Consider the following 19,450-nt stretch of genomic DNA (forward strand, 5'->3'; position numbering starts at 1 on the left):
GAGAATTCCAGACCAAGGGAAGTATTTTATGATGCAAAGTCTCAGGGAGAAGAGAGAGGAACTCTGCTGTGGGAACTGCAAGAAGCTGAATTGTACTGCTCCCAGCACAGAGGGCCAGGTGGCTACTGTCAGAGGTGAGACCTAAGGGGGGCAGATCTCAGTGGTCTAAGTTGTCAGGTAGGGAGTCAGGCTTTACCCCAAGGCAGATGGAGAGTGATTGATGGGCTGTGAGAGTGGGATAACATCATCAGGTTTATTTTTAGGAAGCCACTCCAGCTGCAGAATGAATTAGGGGAGGTGAAGAGATTAAAGACTGGGTATGAGAGGTAAGGTGGTAGGGGCTGCAAAGTTGGAGAAGGGTCTAGTGTGGCTTATGGTTTCAGACAGTCTGGAACAGAATCGACCGAGCCACTGAAGTCCAAGTAGCATGTCGTTTTATTTCACATCAATCATTATTCTTCCTCTTTGGGCATTTCTGGAGGATATTGACAGGGCTTCCCTCGTGACTCACGTGGTAAAGAACCTGCCTGCAATGCAGGAGACCCAGGTTCAATCCCTGGATTGGGAAGATCCCCTGGAGAAGGGCATGGCAACCCACTCCAGTACTCTTGCCTGGAGAATTCCATGGACAAAAGAGCCTGATGGGCTACAGTCCATGGAGTTGTAAAAAGTCGGACATGACTGAGCAACTAACACGCATTGACAGATGCTGGATTGGCACGGGTGTGAGTGCTGAGGTCTAAGACGGTCTGCTGTGAAACCTCATGCCAGTGAGAAGAGTCAGTGGCAAAGAAAAGGGACCTCCAGTGGAGAGAATGAATTATCACTCATAAAGATGCTGTGAAAGACAGTCTTCCCTTGGAATGTGCTGTCAGCAAAACCTTTGATTAGACCAAGGTACTCCCACGATGTAGTATGTTCCAGAATCTTGGCATGTGGACATTTGTAATTTGCAAAAGTAAATTTAATATCATAGTATACTTTATCTTTGGAAAGCAGGCAAACAAAAAGAAGCTCTCTTGTTTATACTATAAAAGTAAAAGATACTAAAGTAGACAGAATTACCCCAGCTATGGGATATGCAAATATTCTGTGTATATGTGTGTTGGTTCCTGACCGGGGCCTGGAGGAAAACTAGAATCTTCTGTAGGGTGTGGAGGAGTAGTGGTAGAGACAGTTATGCTTGGGGGGGGGGGGTAGGGGGAAGGATCAAGAAAGTTTGAGAAACAGTGAATTAAGGTCATATATATGCCTTAGTCATAAAACTGAGAATTTATTTTTATATTCTGCATTTATTCAAATACAACAAAATCACATATAACATCTATTATTCCAGACTCTCTGGTAGCCAGTGAGACCCAAAGACTAAGAAGGGACAAGCCTGTCCCCAGGAGTACCTGACTAGTAGAGAAGACAGACTCGGGAATGATTAATACCCTAACATCTGGGGTCCCCAACCTCTGGGATCTAATCCCTGATGATCAGAGGTGGAGCTGATGTAATGATAATAGAACCCGTCTGCCAATGCAGGAGATGTAAGAGATGCGGGTTTGATCCCTGGGTCAGGAAGATCCCATGGAGAGGGCATGGCAACCCAATCCAGTATTCTCGCCTGGAGAATCCCATGAACAGAGGGGCCTAATGGACTACGGTCCATAGGGTCACAAAGAGTCGCACGTGGCTGAAGTGACTTCGGAGGCATGCATGCATGCACAATAAAAGTAACGCACTTGAATCATCCTGAAACTAATGCCCCAACCCCATGGAAAATTTGTCTTCCGCAAAACCGGTCCCTGGTGCCAAAAGTTGGGGACAGCTGGTCTAATGTGATAAGTAGCATAGTGAGCAGGTACAGAGGACACAGAGAGGAGAGGGACTGATTTCTAGTTGTTTAATTGTGTTTAGAGTTGACAACACGAATCGCCATTGGGGAACATGTATAATCCTATATACTAATATAAATATTAAAAAATCCCACGAAGCCTATTATCCTCACAGCCTCCCGTGGAGGGCATGGTAGAGGTGTACAAGGACAAGACGACCTGGCTGAGGGACAAGCCCCATTTGACCAGAGTCATCAACTCCGTATCAAAGGGGATTTTGAGTCTAGCCATTTCTGCGACATCACATTATAGGCGTTTGTCTTTTTTTTTTTTTTAAAGTAAGAAACAAGTTTAGGTTTCATTTCAGGGACCACCCCTAGTTAACATTTTGAGATATTGAAGCCCATAAGGAATTTGTTAAGAACAACAGCTTAAGAAGCTTCAAAATGTGTTCTCCTGACAATCTGTCTCCTATTTTACAGGCTCACTTTACCAATGTGCTGAGGAAAGGCCAGGCTTAGGAAGCAAACAGGCCTGGATCAAACCTGTCTCCACACTCACTGAGTCATAGGCAAGCATTAGAACACTCTGGTCCAGTTCCCCATGTGTCACACTTAGGAACTAAGATTAAACAGTAAGATGTGACTGAAGGCGCCCTAGTAGGCATTCTGACTCTGTCTCTAGAAGCACCCCAGTCCCAGCTACCGTCTCTCATCTGTGTGCTTAGTCACTCAGTCATGTCCGACTCTTTGCTACCCCATGGACTGCAGCACGCCAGCCTCTGCTGTCCATGGGGATTCTCCAGCCAAGGATACTGGAGCAGGTTACCATGCCTTCCTCCAGGAGATCTTCTTGACCCAGAGATCGAACCCAGGTCTCCTGCACTGGAAGCACATTCTTTACCATCTGAGCCACCAGGGAAGTCCCAGCTTTTTTTTTCTCAATATGAGTCCTGTCGGAAAACAGTTGACAGCCTCCAGCCTATGACACTCTGAATGCTATGTCCCCTGCCTCCTTTAACCCTATTTCTCATAATCTAGTTCACTGTTCTCTATGCACACCTGCCGTCCTTAAATCCCTCCAACATATCCCTTCTGCTGGGAGACTCCCTTAGCACATGGTACTTTCATCTTTGCCTAGCTCCTAACAACCTCTTTGCCAACAAAGGTCCGGCTAGTCAAGGCTATGGTTTTTCCAGTGGTCATGTATGGATGTGAGAGTTGGACTGTGAAGAAGGTTGAGCGCCGAAGAATTGATGCTTTTGAACTGTGGTGTTGGAGAAGACTCTTGAGAGTCCCTTGGACTGCAAGGAGATCCAACCAGTCCATTCTGAAGGAGATCAGCCCTGGGATTTCTTTGGAAGGAATGATGCTAAAGCTGAAACTCCAGTAATTTGGCCACCTCATGTGAAGAGTTGACTCATTGGAAAAGACTCTGATGCTGGGAGGGATTGGGGGCAGGAGGAGAAGGGGACCACAAAGGATGAGATGGCTGGATGGCATCACTGACTCGATGGACGTGAGTCTCAGTGAACTCCGGGAGTTGGTGATGGACAGGGAGGCCTGGCGTGCTGGGATTCATGGGGTCGCAAAGAGTCGGACACGACTGAGCGACTGAACTGAACTGAACTGAACATCCTCTTGATCTCACTTCAGACAACACTCTTCAGGCAAACACACCCTCACTCCCAGAGGGGCAGTTTCTCACAGCTCCACGCTCTGTGTTTCATTATTCCTTTAATAGACTGCTTCTTTGATTAACGACAAGCTTTCCCACTAGGTTTCGTCATCCGGACCGCAGGGATCCTATTCTTGTTTACCATTGTACGCTGTCACCGAACCCAGCTTAGCACATAGACACTCAAAAGAGAATAATGAACCAACCGACCTACCAACCGGTGAAATCAGCCGGTCTTGTTCCTTTCTTGGTTTTGGTTTTGATTCCAAGTAAACCACAGAGCTGAACTGTCTACCTAGGTTAGGAATTTCCTACAACAAGATTCCTTAACTTGGGTATCCCCGCTTCTGACCTGCTAAAACTTCATCTCTGAGTTATGTCCATGTGCGGGCGGATGGGAAGACTTCCACTGGGAAGGCGGGAGACTGATTTGCATCGGATTTCACCGGGGGGCTCTCTGCCCATTCGCCCCGAAGAGCCACAGTTGCTGTGGGCATCTCACGCCGCCTCTTGGCATCCTTGAGGATCCCTGGGGCGCGCTGTCTCCGGAGGCTTCAGGCTCGCGCCCCGGGGACGGTCCCCGCTTCCCCGGATGAAGCCGACCTGGTTCAGCCCTTTCCGCCGGGGCAGCGCGCGTCCCGGAGCCTGTGAACTCGGACGGCAGAGTCCAGGCGGTGCCAGGTGCGGGGCCGCCCCGGGGGAACAGGGCTGGCATCCCCGCACCCGCGCGCCCAGCCCGAGGCGGGCTGGAGCCGGCGTCTTCGGAGAGGCGGGCACGAGGGGGGCGCGGCCTCGGGACGCGGGCCCGCCCCCGCCGCCGGGGCCGCCCACCCCGGTCGGCCGAGCTCGCCCCACCCGCGCCGCGCCCGGCTTCCGACTTCCCGGCTGCGAAGCTGTGCGGCCTCGCGCTCCGCCCGCCCGGCCCGCAGACGCGCCATGGGCCCCGAGCGCTGCCTGGCGCTGGGCGGCCTCCTCGCCCTGGCCGGGCTGCTGGAGGGCCGGCTGGTGCGCCAGGAAGAGGCCGGCTTCGGCGAGTGCGACCGCTTCTTCTACGCAGGGACCCCGCCTGCGGGGCCGGCGGCCGCTGCCCACGTGAGGATCTGTCAGCGTTCCGAGGGCGCCGAGCGCTTCGCCACCCTGTACAGCACCCAGCACCGCATCCCGGTGTACTCGGCGTTCCGCGCCGCGCGCCCGGCGCCCCTGGGCGCGGAGCCGCGCGGGCTGGTGGAGCCGCAGGTAAGCCAGGCGCTTCCCGAGCCGGGTCGCCGGACTGGCCTCGCAGGGTGCTTGGCAGCTCTCGCGAGCGGTCGGGGGCGTGGGGGGAACGGCGGCCCCGGGCTTCGATGCCGGGATCTGGAGACCCGGGTTTCCGACCTTCCCCGCCGCGCCCCCGGAATTACAGCCTGCTTAGTCCCCTGTCAACACCGCGGGCCGGAGCTCGGCCATCTGCGAGCCTGAGATGAAGCTACAAGGGTCCGAGGTTCCCAGTAGGCAGTGGTTCTACAGCGTAGACATCTGCAGTGTCTCATTCATTTCCTGAACTGTGAGGAGCGTGAGACGGTGACCCAGGAGGTCAGTCGGATCTGCAGGACGCGGGGGCTGGGAGCTCACAAGTTGTTGCCACGATTCTGCGGGATGGGTGGGTAGATGAAGGCTCAGAGAGGCCGCCAAACTGGCGGAAAGATGGGGTCCGTCTTCCTTCTAGGGAAAAGCTTTTCTTCTGCAGAAGCCACCTGAGCCGGAAAAGCCTTCCGTTCTGCACAAGACATTGAGTAAATCCCATCTGAAGTTGTGTTGGCTTGTGCCATGCGCTCAGTCCTGTCCGACCCGCCAGGCTCCTCTGTCCATGAAATTTTCCCAGGCAAGAATACTGGAGTGGGTTGTCATTTCCTTCGCCAGGGGATCTTCCCGACCCAGGGATGGAACCCGCGTCACCTGTGCCGCCTGCAATGCAGGCGGATTCTTCACCCTCTGAGCTTAGGACAGTGAAATAAAGATACAGATGTTTTAGAAATGGGATGTGATAGTTACAAGTAGTAGGCAACCATTGACTGCCTCCAGCTAATGGGAGGGACAAACCAGTTTTTCCTGACTCTTTTTATTTATATCTACTGATATATTATCAGACTGCTTGGAAAATCAGGTGGTCTCTCAGGGGGTTTGGGTTCTGTCTGATGAGAGTGACCCAACATTCCCAGAGGTCCCCAGAGGTCCTGCTGAACCTGCCTTAACACATTCTGCCCTAGTCAGCTCAGCCAGCCTCTGTCTAGAAGTCCGGGTCAGGCTCCCCTGCCCAGCAACCAAGGGCACTTCATCCATGGAGGGAGGGGGTAGCTGAACACGCGGCCCACCCTTTTTTTTTTTTCTTTTAAAGAAATGGCTGACCTTGATCTTTTTCTTTTTTCCAATGTTTTCATTGAAGTACAGTTGATTTACATCAGCCTACCCCTTCTTGATGGCCACAGCTGCCCAGGACCACACCATGAGCAGGGGACTGGCTTTCTGTTGTTTTATTCAGAGCCCTGGGTTGTAATTTCTATCATCTCACTCAGCTATTTCTAGCTCTAAGACCTTGACCAGATCTCAGGCCATCTGCACCTCTGTCCTCTTTACATTCTCCACATCCAGCTGATGAACTCAGGCTTGTGAAAAAGCCTTGGTAAATTAGATACTCTAAGGCATACACTGGGGCTTCCCTGATGGCTCAGATGGTAAAGAATCTGCCTGCAAGGCCGGAGACCTGGGTTCGGGAAGATCCCCTGGAGAAGGGAATAGCTACCCATTGCAATATTCTTGCCTGGAGAATTCCATGCACAGAGGAGCCTGGCAGGCTCCAGTCCATGGGTCACAAAGAGTCAGACACGATTGAGTGACTAACACTTTCACTCTTCAAGGCATACCTTAGTCCAAAGTTAGTTTGCCCCCATCTTCACCCCTAGAGCTCTCTGAGGATCCCCCAACTCCCCATTACGCTTCTGATGGCAGGCCTGTGAAGAAAATAGATGACCTGGTCCTGTCTCCCTAAGGATCTTGTGGATGGCCCGTCCTGTCTCCCTAAGGATCTTGTGGATGGCTTGGGGGGCCAGAACATACATGCGAGGAAGGTACCAGGATGCATGCTGAACAAATTTCAGTTAAACCCAGAACTCTCACATTTAGTAGTCACCCACTGTGTGCCAGGGGAACAGAGTGAGACTCCAAGATTCAAAGGCTTCCTGGGTGGGAGAGGTGGCTTTGCTTCTCATTAGAGCCTCAGTTTAAGCCTCAGTTCTCCCACTGGCTCACTATAAACTTGGGCAGGTTGACTTAGAGGTAATAACAGGGTGATTCTGAGAATTAAATGAGTTACTCTGTACAAGGTTCTCTGAGGAGTGCCTGATACATCAGCCCTAGCTGTTATTATAAGATAAGCCAAACACCCTCTGTTTAAAAAAGTAAGCAAAGTCCTATTAGATTTAATCTGTCTTGGAGGTGAGAGGAGAGAGCCTTTGGGTCAGGGTGACATTTGCGCTGTGCCCAAAAGGATGTTCGGAAGGGAGACAGTGATGAGGACATTCCCAGCAGAGGGAATATGCTTAGTGGGAAGTTTGTGGCTGATTCAGGGATTCGTGTGGAGGGAGTGGTCGGAGCAGCTGAACCAGTACCAGGGGGCAGATGACGGTCAACTTGTGCTCAGACTGAAGGGGAGTGGTGGAAGGGAGGGGTTGGGAATGGAGTGATCAAGGAAGTTTGAGGGGTGGGGGGCATTTAGGCACTAATTGAAGGAGCCCAAAGGAGCATGACTCATTCAGGAGAGAAGAGATGGACAGGATTTTCAGGGAGGCAGTGGAGACTCTGGGCCCTGGGTAGTGAGGAATAGGTCTGGGGGATAAAATAGGATGGGGAAAGAGGAAGGAGCTGGTGGGGTGGGAGGTTTTTGTTGTTTAGTCATGAAGTCGTGTCCAACTCTTAGCAGCTCCGTGAACTGGAGCCCATTAGGCTCCTCTGTCCTTGGGATTTCACAGGCAAGAATATTGGAGTAGGTTGCCATTCCCTTCTCCAGGGGAATCTGCCTGACTCAGGGATGGAACTCACATCTCCTGCATTGGCAGGCAGATTCTTTACCTGCAGAGACATCGGGAAGCCCAGGGTTGGGGAGGGGGCAGCTTGAGAGGTAGGAGGTGCAGCAGTTCAGAAAAGCCCAGGAGGCCAGTGTCCCCTCCTGGGGAGATGGGAGTGGTCTGGTGGCTGATCCAGCCAAAAGGATGCTTTCATCTACAAGGCGGGCTTGTGCTGCCCGACCCTTCCCAACGGTGTCTGGCCAAGTCAGCCAGCAGCCAGTGGGTATTAAGTAGAAGGCAAGGAAGGCGAGAGGGGGGAGAAGCTGCCAGATCACAAGGCTGGCGGGCCCTGAAGCTCACTGCAGCAAACCTGCCTCCCCGCCAGCGTGCCTGCTGCAGAAAGATGCTCAGGGTTCAACGTGGACTTCGGCCGCTTCCAAGCCCTCTGTAACGCTGAGTCACCTAGTGCCCATGTCACTTTTTTGTGAGGTCAGCATTACCAACAGGCCCAGGAGACAGAAGAGGAAGAGGCAGGGACCAAAGGAACTGGGTGTTTGCCTTCGGTGGTGAGTCAAGAGGGCTGTTCTGACCCTGGGGCTCCCGGAGTTCAAGGCAGCAGTTCTCAAAGCTGTCCTGCAGTCTCCCTTTGGGAAAAGAAAAGAAAACCTCCTAAATCCAAGGTGATGGAAATTCAGTCACCTGTGTACTTAGAACCTTTAGGGTGTTGGCTGCCCATTGCCTCCAGGACAAAGTTCATGCTGCAGAATGCAGGTTACAAGGCCCGCATTCCCCAGGTTCCTGTCTGCAGCTCCAGCCTGTCTCCCACCCTCCCCACTCCTGTGGACTGTTCTAGCATTATCCAGCTGCCTGGAGGACCTCCCCTACACCATTCTGTTGGTCACGGTTGTTCCTTTGCTCACGCTCAGTCCTTTTGCCCTGAACACCCGTCCTATACTGCCCCCATCTCGCCCTCCACTGCTTCCCCTACTCCATCCTTTAACACTATCCAGTGTCATCTCCTCCAGAAAGAACAGCCCACCTGAGTGAGGGCCACCTCCTGAGTTAGACCACCCCGCAGCATTCCCTATAATTTCTCTATTTTTGTACTTACCACATTGTTTTATAAAGGGCTTCCTAGGTGGCTCGGGCTTCCTTTGTGGCTCAACTGGTAAAAATCACCTGCAATGCAGGAGACCTGGGCTTGATCTCTGGGTTGGGAAGATCCCCTGGAGAAGGGAAAGGCTATCCACTCCAGTATTCTGGCCTGGAGAATTCCAGGGACTTTATAGTCCATGGGGTCTCAAAGAGTAGGACATGACTGAGGGACTTTCACTTTCCCTGGTGGCTCGGTGGGAAAGAATTCACCTGCTAATGTAGGAGACACAGGTTCGATCCCTGGGTTGAGAAGATCCCCTGGAGAAGGAAATGACAACCCACTCAGTATTCTTGCCTAGAGAATCCCATGGACAGAGGAGCCTGAGGGGCTACAGTCCTTAGGGTTGCAAAGAGTTGGACATGGCTGAGCGTGCGTGTGTGCACACACACGCACATACACATGCTTTATAACTACCTGCTCATGAGTTTGTCTCTCCAGTGTGAGCTTTTGAGAGCTGAGGGCCGCATTTTACTCATACTTGCATTTCTAATGCCTAGGACATTAGAAAGCACTCAGTAAGTTCTGGATGAAATCATGTGATGTTCGGGGGTTCAGTCAAGCAGCAGGAGGTGAGATATCCTGCTGAGCTTTTTTGGTGGAGAGCTGCCTGGTTTAGAAGCTTGCCTCCCAGCTGGCCAGCCGCCACTGTTCCAAGCATATTCCATACGCAGAGCTGGAACCTTCCTCTAAATCCACCCCACCAGTTCTAGCTCTGGTGTTTGGAACTACCTCAAATGATTTAGCTCTCTTTAGCATCATGTAACTGGCGAAGGAAATGGCAACCCACTCCAGTATTCTTGCCTGGGATAAGAGGAGCCTGGCGGACTACAGTTGACGGGGTCCCAGTGACTGGGACAAGATTTAGTGACTAAATTACCACGACCACTGGTGTCATATAACAGGGCCCCACATTTGAGGGGCCTTCTGAGGGACATAATGAGAACTTCAAAAGGAAGCAGAGACGACATAGGGGTGTTGCGGGTATTATGTGAAATATGGTCCCCTTTAAATTGAGAATGGGGAGAAGGCAAGAAAGAGATGGGATAGCGTGTGTGCCTATTAGCAGGATGGAAATGATCTGAAGGGTTTGCAGTCAGAACTGAGGACTGGGTTCTGGTTTAGTACAGGGAACCTCGACCTTTTAGCCGCTCAACTTATTTCCATTTAATGGAAGAATTTTTGTATAACGTACTAGTGATGTCTTTGCAAAGGATCTTGTCAATTTACACTAGAAGCCAATGTATAAGATCCTGTCATTTTCTTTTTAAAACATTTTTTTTTTGGACATGAGACATGTGGGATCTTAGTTCCCTGACCAGGGATTGAACCCATGAACCACTGGACCATCAGGGAAGTCCCCAAGCCCTTGACATTTTACAAATGTGACTGTTGGAAGGAATTGGCTTTATAGTCTGCCTAAACTTATTTAGTCTTACAAAAATACTGTGAGGTAGATATTATTCTCTTCATTGTAGATATGAAGCACTGGCTCAGAGGGGTTAATTAATTGTTGTGCCCAAGGTCACATAGCTTGGATTTGAACTCATGACTAGTTGCTCCTAGTCCGGAGCTCTTTTGTTTTACTGTGGAGATTTTTGACCTCCCGTGGTTTCCACTGCTTTAGTGGTCATAGGACTTTAATTCTCATCTTTCATGAAAAGTGGAAGTGTGGTTGCTCAGTTGTGTCTGACTCTTGCGACTCCGTGGACTGTAACCCGCCAGGCCCCTCTGTCCGTGGGATTGTCCAGGCAAGAATACTGGAGTGGGTAGCCATCCCTTCTCCAGGGGATCTTCCTGGCGCAGGGATCGAACCTGGGTCTCCTGCATTGCAGGCAGATTCTTTATTGTCTTGAGCCGCCAGTACCTCTTTCACATGGGAATCTTAATTTCTACCCCATTTCTCTTTCCCCACTGTCACAGAACAAGTGGAGCACATATCTGGCCATGTGAATGTTGTTTAGGTGTCAGTGACTCCAGAGTAAAGCAGATATTTTGGTCAGTGGCAAAAGTATTTTCCTAAAGGGCCCAGTGAAGTCATGTTTCAGATCTTAGTAAATGTACGTGAACAGTCGTCACAGCTAGAACCTCAGTTAAGTCTTTAATCTTTCACTTCCATCAGTACCTTTTTGCTGGTATCTTCTGAAGCTGTTAGATGCACTGTTTCATTCATTCTAACACCAGCCCTCTTTTTATTGTGTCAGAGAACAGATACAAAGAAGATATCATGCACTGACATCTCTGGGTAAGGGGCTCAGCAAACGGGATGTTGCTGATTCTTTCTTCCTCCTTACGAAACCTGACTTTGGATCCTTGCTCTGCCATTTACAAGCTGTGTAATCAAATTCTTCCAGTCCTATTTTTCTGATCTGTCCATTAAAGATAATAACAATGTTGACTTCATAAAGTAGTTGTGACAAACAAGATAACACATAAAAGCGTGTAGCATGGAACCTGTAATATGGTGAGGTCTTAATAGTAATGTGTACACTGTTAACGTCTTCCTCTAATAGGTGTTAGACTGACAGGCATATGCACACGCACACGAATGGAATGCTGGAGTAACTCCTGCAACCCTGCATGTCTGTCCTAAAACATCTATCTGTGTATCTTCTCAAATGCTTGGTGTGTGTCCCACAGTCACATAATAGGCGCTCAGAAGGTATCTGGTGAGAGACAGTGAATGGAAGATAGATGGATGGGTGGATGGATATAGGTGATTGGAAAAACCAAAACAAAACAGAGGCCAGAGATACCTCCACCCTCCCTGTCCTGAGCAACCAGAAGATGTATTGTCATAAAGCAAACAGTGAGCAATTGCATTCCAGGCTCCTGTGCCGAGCCCGAGGTGCCGGGCAGCGCCTGACTCACAGGGCTGGTTCCACAGTCAGGTGCTCACAATTTCTTCTTAGCAGGTAGTAAAAACAGGAGTCACACATTCTCCCCTTTGCTGCCTTTTTCTCCTTTTCTGGCTTTTTCTTCATCTTTGAATCTAGTGTCTTCATCGGATTCGTGGTCACTCTCAGGAGCAAGTTAGGGTACTTGCCCTGAACTGGCAGAACACTTGAGTGACTGTTTGTCCTGGAATTGTCCAGTGTGATGGATATGTACACCATTCTTTCAGTCCAGACTTAAATTTGGGCAGTTTAGGGAAAGGAACTATCATTTATTAATCCCTTACTGTGTGCAAGGATCTTCACAAATTAGCTCATTCATAGAACAACTCTAGGTCTTATGATCCATGGTTTGTGGTTTAGGAAACTGACGTTCAGAAGCATTAAATAGCTTATCCAAGGTTAAATTTGCCAGCTGCTTATGCTGCCTCACTCCAAAGCTCTTAGCTCTCTTTTTGCTATGTCATGCTGCTTTCCAATGACAATGTCAGTATTTTCTCTCCAGATTCTCAACGGACAGATGTGTTATTTTCATTTTACTGAATTAATCCACTTCTTTGGGTGTTGTCTGGCTGGGCTTCTAACACACTGTTCTGGAAATCTCAGTTACAATTCATGGTCATTGAATGGAGCTTGCCTTGAGGAATAAAGATTTTGTTTGTTGGGTTTCAAATTCCTCTTCCTTTCAAACTGACAACTCTACAAGTGGAAATATGAGAAGATAAATACTCCCACTTGCCAGTAGTATTCATTGCCAGGGATCTGGTCTTGCTCCCAGAATTCCTGTTTGGTCAACAGTGTCTTTTCCTTCAAGTTGCATATCATATCTTCTGAGTGGTCCCGTAGCCTGTTGGTTCCATAGAACCTGACACATATGAAGCAGTAATTCATTGCCTACTGACATAGCTATTTGGCCATTGAGAGGAAGGAGACATAAGAAAGAAACCAACTCTTCGAGTGAACCCAAAATAGAAGCACCATTTAGTATTCCAGTCATGCTTTTATTGACCCAGTGCCTGACAGACGTGTGGCTCATTTCAAAGGAGGTCAAATGAGGGCATTTTATATTTTTAATCAAAATTGAAAAATGAGTACTTCTCCTTTTTCAGAGTAAATAGATGACTGAACTAGGGCTTGAAGACATAAATTGCATGTTCCAGTTGACTTGCACCTTCATTTTAGGGGTGATTGAATTGACCAGGAGGCATGATGGAATAGGGACCATGTGAGGAAATGGCCACTATTTATGCATCTGAAAGACTCGGCATCTACCACAGTCTCAGAACACACAGGAAGCACAGAGAAAGGAAAACTTGGCTTATGAACCATAGAAAGATCTTTTCTCATTATTGAGTATTTCTGTTGTATCTGAAACCATGGAACCGTGATGACCTCGGATGCCTCCTTCACGGCCAGGTGGGACCATTTGGGATGGTTGATGGTCTTGCTTCTGCACCTCACTAGACAGACTTCACCCTTCTAAGTCCTACCATCTGTACCCCGAGGTTCAAGCTGCCACATCTTCATCCAGGTCTCTGTAAAACAGCTTCCCAACTGGCTGACCCATCCCGCCTGGGTCTCCTTTAGCCTTCCTCCATCTGGAAGTCAAAGTCTTTCAAAACATTCATCCTGTCTCCATTGACCTCACTGGAAACCTTTCAAGGTTTCCCCATTTCTCTTCAGATACAGTCCTTATCGAGGTCTCCAGAGTCCTGTGTGGTCGGCCTCCCAGTCCCCTCCCAGCCCCCTCCCAGCCTTATCTGCTGTCACACGTTGCCAGGCCTTAACCTCTGTCTGCTTTGGCTTCTTCCTGTTTTGTTTTTGTTGTTGTTTTTAATTTCTGTATTCCCTTGCATCATAGGGTCTTTGTACCTACTGGACATTTTTGTCTTCCATGACGTTCCCAACTACGTCAGCCGCCAATGAGATGCTAGTCACTCAGTCGTGTCCAATTCTTTGTGACCACATGGACTGTAGCCCGCCAGGCTTCTCTGTCCATGGGATTCTCCAGGCAAGAATACTGGAGTGGGTTGCCATTTCCTTCTCCAGGGGAATCTTCCCAACCCAGGGATCGAACCCAGATCTGCATTGCAGGCAGATTCTTTACCATCTGAGCCACCAGCGAAGCTGTCAGCTGTCAATAATACTCTCTAAAGGCACCAAACACAGCTTTCTTTGCTAGCGTGGCACAAATGTACATTTATTTGTATGACTGGGTGCCCCTGACTAGACTCTGAGTTCCATGCGTGCAGGATATGGGCCTGTTGCACTCACCATCCTAACACAGAGGCTGGTAATCTTTAATGTAAAGGGCCACAGAGTAAATAGTTTAGACTTTGGGGCCATTTGGTCTCTATTGCAACTATTCAACTCGGCTTTTCTAGCACAAAGCAGCCACAGACAATGCATAAATGAGTAAGCGTGGCTATGTTCCAAGAAAATTTTATTTATGAAACAGGTGGTGGGCTGGATTTGGTGCACAGGCTGTGGCTGGCCAACTCCTGGTCTAGCACGATGCCAGCCCCAAGTATGTGCTTATTAGTCAATGTTGGTGAATATTGAGCACTCAGCAGGTATGGATTGAGCGTTGGCAGTGAAATCTGAAAACTGTGCAGTCTTCTTCCTCTTAGGGCATGGCAGCCCCAGATTGAGACCTACAGTCAATTTCCAGGAACTTTTTTAATGTGTTGGTGGTGGTTCTTTATATTTAGGCCTTTTTAGGCCTGAGTGACTTCACTTTCACTTTTCACTTTCATGCATTGGAGAAGGAAATGGCAACCCACTCCAGTGTTCTTGCCTGGAGAATCCCAGGGACGGGGGAGCCTGGTGGGCTGCCGTCTATGGGGTCGCACAGAGTTGGACACGACTGAAGCGACTTAGCAGCAGCAGCAGCAGCAGCAGCAGGATGATAAAAGTAATCATGTGCTTATGGTTAAAAAAAAAAAAATTTCTGAGCATTTTGGAAGTATATAAAGAAAAAGACCCTGCTTCTAACAGATAGCCAGTCTTCACAGTTTGTGTGTATGGGTGTGTGTATGAGTGTGTGTGTAACATTCCAGAAATTTCCATCACATACAGAGAGACTGTGCAGTCTCACATCCTTTCTTCTGGTCAAGCATTAGCATCCATCCACAGAATCCATGTGGATTCTGTGAAGCCACGTCTAACCAGTCTCTCAAACAATCAGCACCCTCATGGAGTGGGAGAGGAAAGGGATTTTTGATGAGCAGATGTGCACAGAAGCATAAACAGTTTGTCTCATGAAGCATTTGCACGTAATAAATATTTAGAAGGCCTGGGGACTCGAAATGCAAAGTCTATTTTATCGCCTTCTTCTTTCACAACTTTAAAGTCATGTATAACTGACAGGTGGCCTGAAATACCTTCTTTGCCCTTCTGAGTAGAGGAAGTGTTATCCTCTACATTAAGAAGAGAGTGGGCCTGGGGCGACCCTGGGCTGCCTGAAGTCACAAGCTCTAAGTGACAGAGCTGAAGGGATCTCGTTTCCAACCTGGTGTTCTGTCACTGCTGCCGAACAGTCTCACCTTTAGAGGAGCTTGAAGAAAAGCACATTCACAAAAGCCTGGAAAGAAAAGAAAGTGAAGTCGCTCAGTCGTGTCGGACTCTTTGCAACCCCATGGACTGTAGCCCACCAGGCTCTTCCATCCATGGAATTTTCTACGCAAGAGTACTGGAGTGGGTTGCCATTTCCTTCTCCAGGGGATCTTCCCAACCCAGGGATTGAACCCAGGTCTCGCACATTGTGGGCAGACGCTTTACTGCCTGAGCCACCAGTTCAGTTCAGTTCAGTTCAGTTGCTCAGTCATGTCCGATTCTTTGCGACCCCATGAATTGCAGCACGCCAGGCCTCCCTGTCCATCACCAACTCCCGGAGTTCACCCAGACTCACGTCCATCAAGTCAGTGATGCCATCCAGCCATCTCATCCTCTGTCGTCCCCTTCTCCTTCTGCCCCCAATCCCTCCAAGCATCAGAGTCTTTTCCAATGAGTCAACTCTTTGCATGAGATGGCCAAAGTACTGGAGTTTCAGCTTTAGCATCATTCCTTCCAAAGAAATCCCAGGGCTGATCTCCTTCAGAATGGACTGGTTGGATCTCCTTGCAGTCCAAGGGACTCTCAAGAGTCTTCTCCAACATCACAGTTCAAAATCATCAATTCTTTGGCGCTCAGCCTTCTTCACAGTCCAACTCTCACATCCATACATGACCACAGGAAAAACCATAGCCTTGACTAGCCGGACCTTTGTTGGCAAAGTAATGTCTCTGCTTTTGAATATGCTATCTAGGTTGGACATAACTTTCCTTCCAAGGAGTAAGCGTCTTTTAATTTCATGGCTGCAATCACCATCTGCAGTGATTTTGGAGCCAAAAAAAATAAAGTCTGACACTTTTTCCACTGTTTCCCCATCTATTGCCCATGAAGTGATGGGACCGGATGCCCACAAAAGCCTGGAGGAGAGGTCAAAGAAAGGGAAATGATTTTGCCCGGGGGCAGACTTACTAGCCTCAGAGGCTGTTGGTGACACAACATGGAGAAGCAGATGCTGTCTTTTGTGCTAAAGACAAGAGGCCTTAAGCTTCAACAGGTTGAGGAGGATTGAGTAAGTGTTAGTGTTAGTTGCCCAGTGGTGCCCGACTCTTTGCGACCCCGTGGACTGCAGCCCACCAGGCTCTTCTGTCCATGAGATTTTCCAGGCAATGGTACTGGAGTGGGTTGACATTTCCTTCTCCATGAGGAGGATTGAGGTCAGATGCAAATAAATCATTTCTTGATATAAGACCTAGAGCCAGACATCCTGGAATGCAAAGCGAAGTGGGCCTTAGGAAGCATCTGTATGAACAAAGCTAGTGGAGGTGATGGAATTCCAGATGAGCTATTTCAAATCCTAAAAGATGATACTGTGAAGGTGCTGTACTTAATATGCCAATAAATTTGGAAAACACAGCAGTGGCCACAGGACTGGAAAAGGTCATTTTTCATTCCAATCCCAAAGGCAATGCCAAAGAATGCTCAAACTACTGCACAATTGCACTCATCTCACATGCTTGCAAAGTAATGCTCAAAATTCTCCAAGCCAGGCTTCAGCAGTACATGAACTTCCAGATGTTCAAGCTGGTTTTAGAAAAGCCAGAGGAACCAGAGATCAAATTGCCAACATCCGTTGGATCATCAAAAAAGCAGAAGTTCCAGAAAAACATCTATTTCTGCTTTATTGACTATGCCAAAGCCTTTGACTGTGTGGATCACAATAAACTGTGGAAAATTCTTCAAGAGATGGGAATACCAGACCACCTAACTTGCCTCCTGAGAAATCTGTATGCAGGTCAGGAAGCAACAGTTAGAACTGGACATGGAACAACAGACTGGTTCCAAATCAGGAAAGGAGTATGTCAAGGCTGTGTATTGTCACCCTGCTTATTTAACTTACATGCAGAGTACATCATGAGAAACGCTGGACTGGAGGAAACACAAGCTGGAATCAAGATTTCTGGAGAAATAGCAATAACCTCAAATATGCAGATGACACCACCTTCATGGCAGAAAGTGAAGAAGAACTAAAGAGCCTCTTGATGAAAGTGAAAGAGGAGAGTGAAAATGTTGGTTTAAAACTCAACATTCAGAAAACGAAGATCATGGCATTTGGTCCCATCACTTCATGGCAAATAGATGGGAAACAGTGGAAACAGTGAGAGGCTTTATTTTGGGGGGCTCCCAAATCACTGCAGATGGTGACTGCAGCCATGAAATTAAAAGACGCTTGCTCCTTGGAAAAAAAGCTATGACCAACCTAGACAGCACATTAAAAAGCAGAGACCTTACCTTGCCAACAAAGGTCTGTCTAGTTAAGGCTATGGTTTTTCCAGTGGTCATGTATGAAGGTGAGAGTTGGACCATAAAGAAAGCTGAGCACTGAAGAATTGATGCTTTTGAACTGTGGTGTTGGAGAAGACTCCTGAGAGTCCCTTGGACTACAAGGAGATCCAACCAGTCCATCCTAAAGGAAATCAGTCCTGAATATTCATTGGAAGGACTGATGCTGAAGCTGAAAGTCCAATACTTTGGCCACCTGATGTGAAGAACGGACTCATTTGCAAAGACCCTGATCCTGGAAAGACTGAGGGCAGGAGGATAAGGGGCAACAGAGGATGAGATGGTTGGATGGCATCACCAACTCAATGGATGTGAGTTTGAGTGAACTCTGGGAGTTGGTGATAGACAGGGAGGCCTGGCATACTGCAGTCCATGGGGTGGCAAAGAGTCGGACACAACTGAGTGACTGAACTGAACTGATGTGAGAGCAAAGGGCCCAAGGGCTATCAGGTCCCCCTCCCTCATGAACTTGAAGATAAAGATAGCACTTCGCCTGTTAGCTTTGGAGCAGGGCCATCTCATAGTTACAGTCTTGTGTGGAGACTGGCTGTGAGCCTTCCCCAGTTTTCAGATGAAGGTGACACATTATTGAGTTGACAGTGGGACCTTGCAGGCTGCAATTCTGCACCCGGGGAGCTCATTGACCCGGCTTATCACTGCTCTTGCTTTTTTGCTCTCAATATTGGGTGGCCTTCTGCCCCTCCATTCCTGTCCCAGGCCAATCAGAGCCTGGGAGTTTCCTCTCACTCATTTACATAATAAATATGGTCACAGCCAATCACGGATGAAAGATTATCTTCAGTTTGTTTTCTGTGAATGATTTGGGGTGTATATGGACAATGGGGGAGACCTGGGTCAGAAAGATCCCCTGGAGAAGGAAATGACAACCCACTGCAGTACTCTTGCCTAGAAAATCCGATGGATGGAGGAACCTCGTAGGCTACAGTCCATGAGGTCACAAAGAATCAGACGCCACTGAGTGACTTCACTTTCACTTTCTTTCAGTGGCAGAAACAAGCTCACCCTGTTTATCTGTACCTTCATCTCTTCATTCCTGGGCAGCAGGGGGAGAATGTTAGCATTCTGAAGGAAGAGTTCCCAGACATCAGGCTGCTGATTGATTCCTCTAGTAGTGTCTTTATTATTGTTGGTCACAACCATTTATTGAGTTTTGGGGTCTAAGCCCAGAAATAGGAGTCCATGACACAGGCCTGGGACGAGACTTAGTCCCTGCCCTCAGATGTCTTTTTACCTAGTGAAGAAGGTGGATCAGAGACAAGAAATGCCCCACTGGAAGGGGCAAGGACTGGGCATATGGAGTCATTCAGAAGATGGGTTTTGTAGTGAGATGATTTGGGCTGAGTCCCAGCTCTGTCCCAGCGTCACCAACTCAATGGACATGAACTTTGGCAAAGTCCAGGAGATGGGGGAGGGGGACAGAGAGGACTGGCATGCTGCTGTCCAGGGGGTGGCAAAGAGTCGGACACAACTGAGCAACACAGCTTAACAACAACTGACTCTGTTAGTTACTGACCGGGTGACTGAATCTCACAGAGCCCAGGTCCCCATCTGTGGCCCAGAGCTCATAAATCACCCCTAACCTATGGATGAGGGCCTCCCTGGTAGCTCAGTCAGTCAAGATCTGCCTGCAGTGCAGGAGATCCGGGTTCAATCCCTGGGTGGGGAAGATCCCCTGGAGAAGGAAATGGCAGCCCACTCCAGTATTCTTGCCTGGAGAATCCCATGGACAACGGAGCCTGGCCGGTTATGAGGTCACAGAGTTGGACACGACTGAGCGACTAAGACTCCCACCCTGTGGATGAGTTAGGGAGGTTCAGGATGACTCTGCGTAGTGTCTGCATACTCAATACACATGTGTTAAGCATGTGGGATGAATAAGAAACCTTTGCTTCCCAGACCATGCCTTCCTTGGAGATAACCAGGATGGGGGTTCCCATGTCCTTAGGTCTG

At 48.8% G+C, this 19,450-nt stretch overlaps 1 protein-coding gene across 1 annotated transcript in view; it reads left to right on the top strand.

Annotated features, from left to right (window-relative positions):
• Window positions 1-4,238: 4,238 nt before the first annotated feature.
• Window positions 4,239-19,450, top strand: part of ENDOD1 (endonuclease domain containing 1) — a 35,506-nt gene continuing 20,294 nt past the window's right edge. Inside the window, exon 1 of the mRNA XM_070384299.1 lies at window positions 4,239-4,736. Coding sequence (XP_070240400.1) covers window positions 4,437-4,736 — 300 coding nt within the window. The 5' untranslated portion in view covers window positions 4,239-4,436. The remainder of the gene's footprint in view (window positions 4,737-19,450) is intronic.

Source organism: Bos mutus, chromosome 15 (genome assembly GCF_027580195.1).
Source record: "Bos mutus isolate GX-2022 chromosome 15, NWIPB_WYAK_1.1, whole genome shotgun sequence".
Classification (NCBI taxonomy): domain Eukaryota; kingdom Metazoa; phylum Chordata; class Mammalia; order Artiodactyla; family Bovidae; genus Bos; species Bos mutus.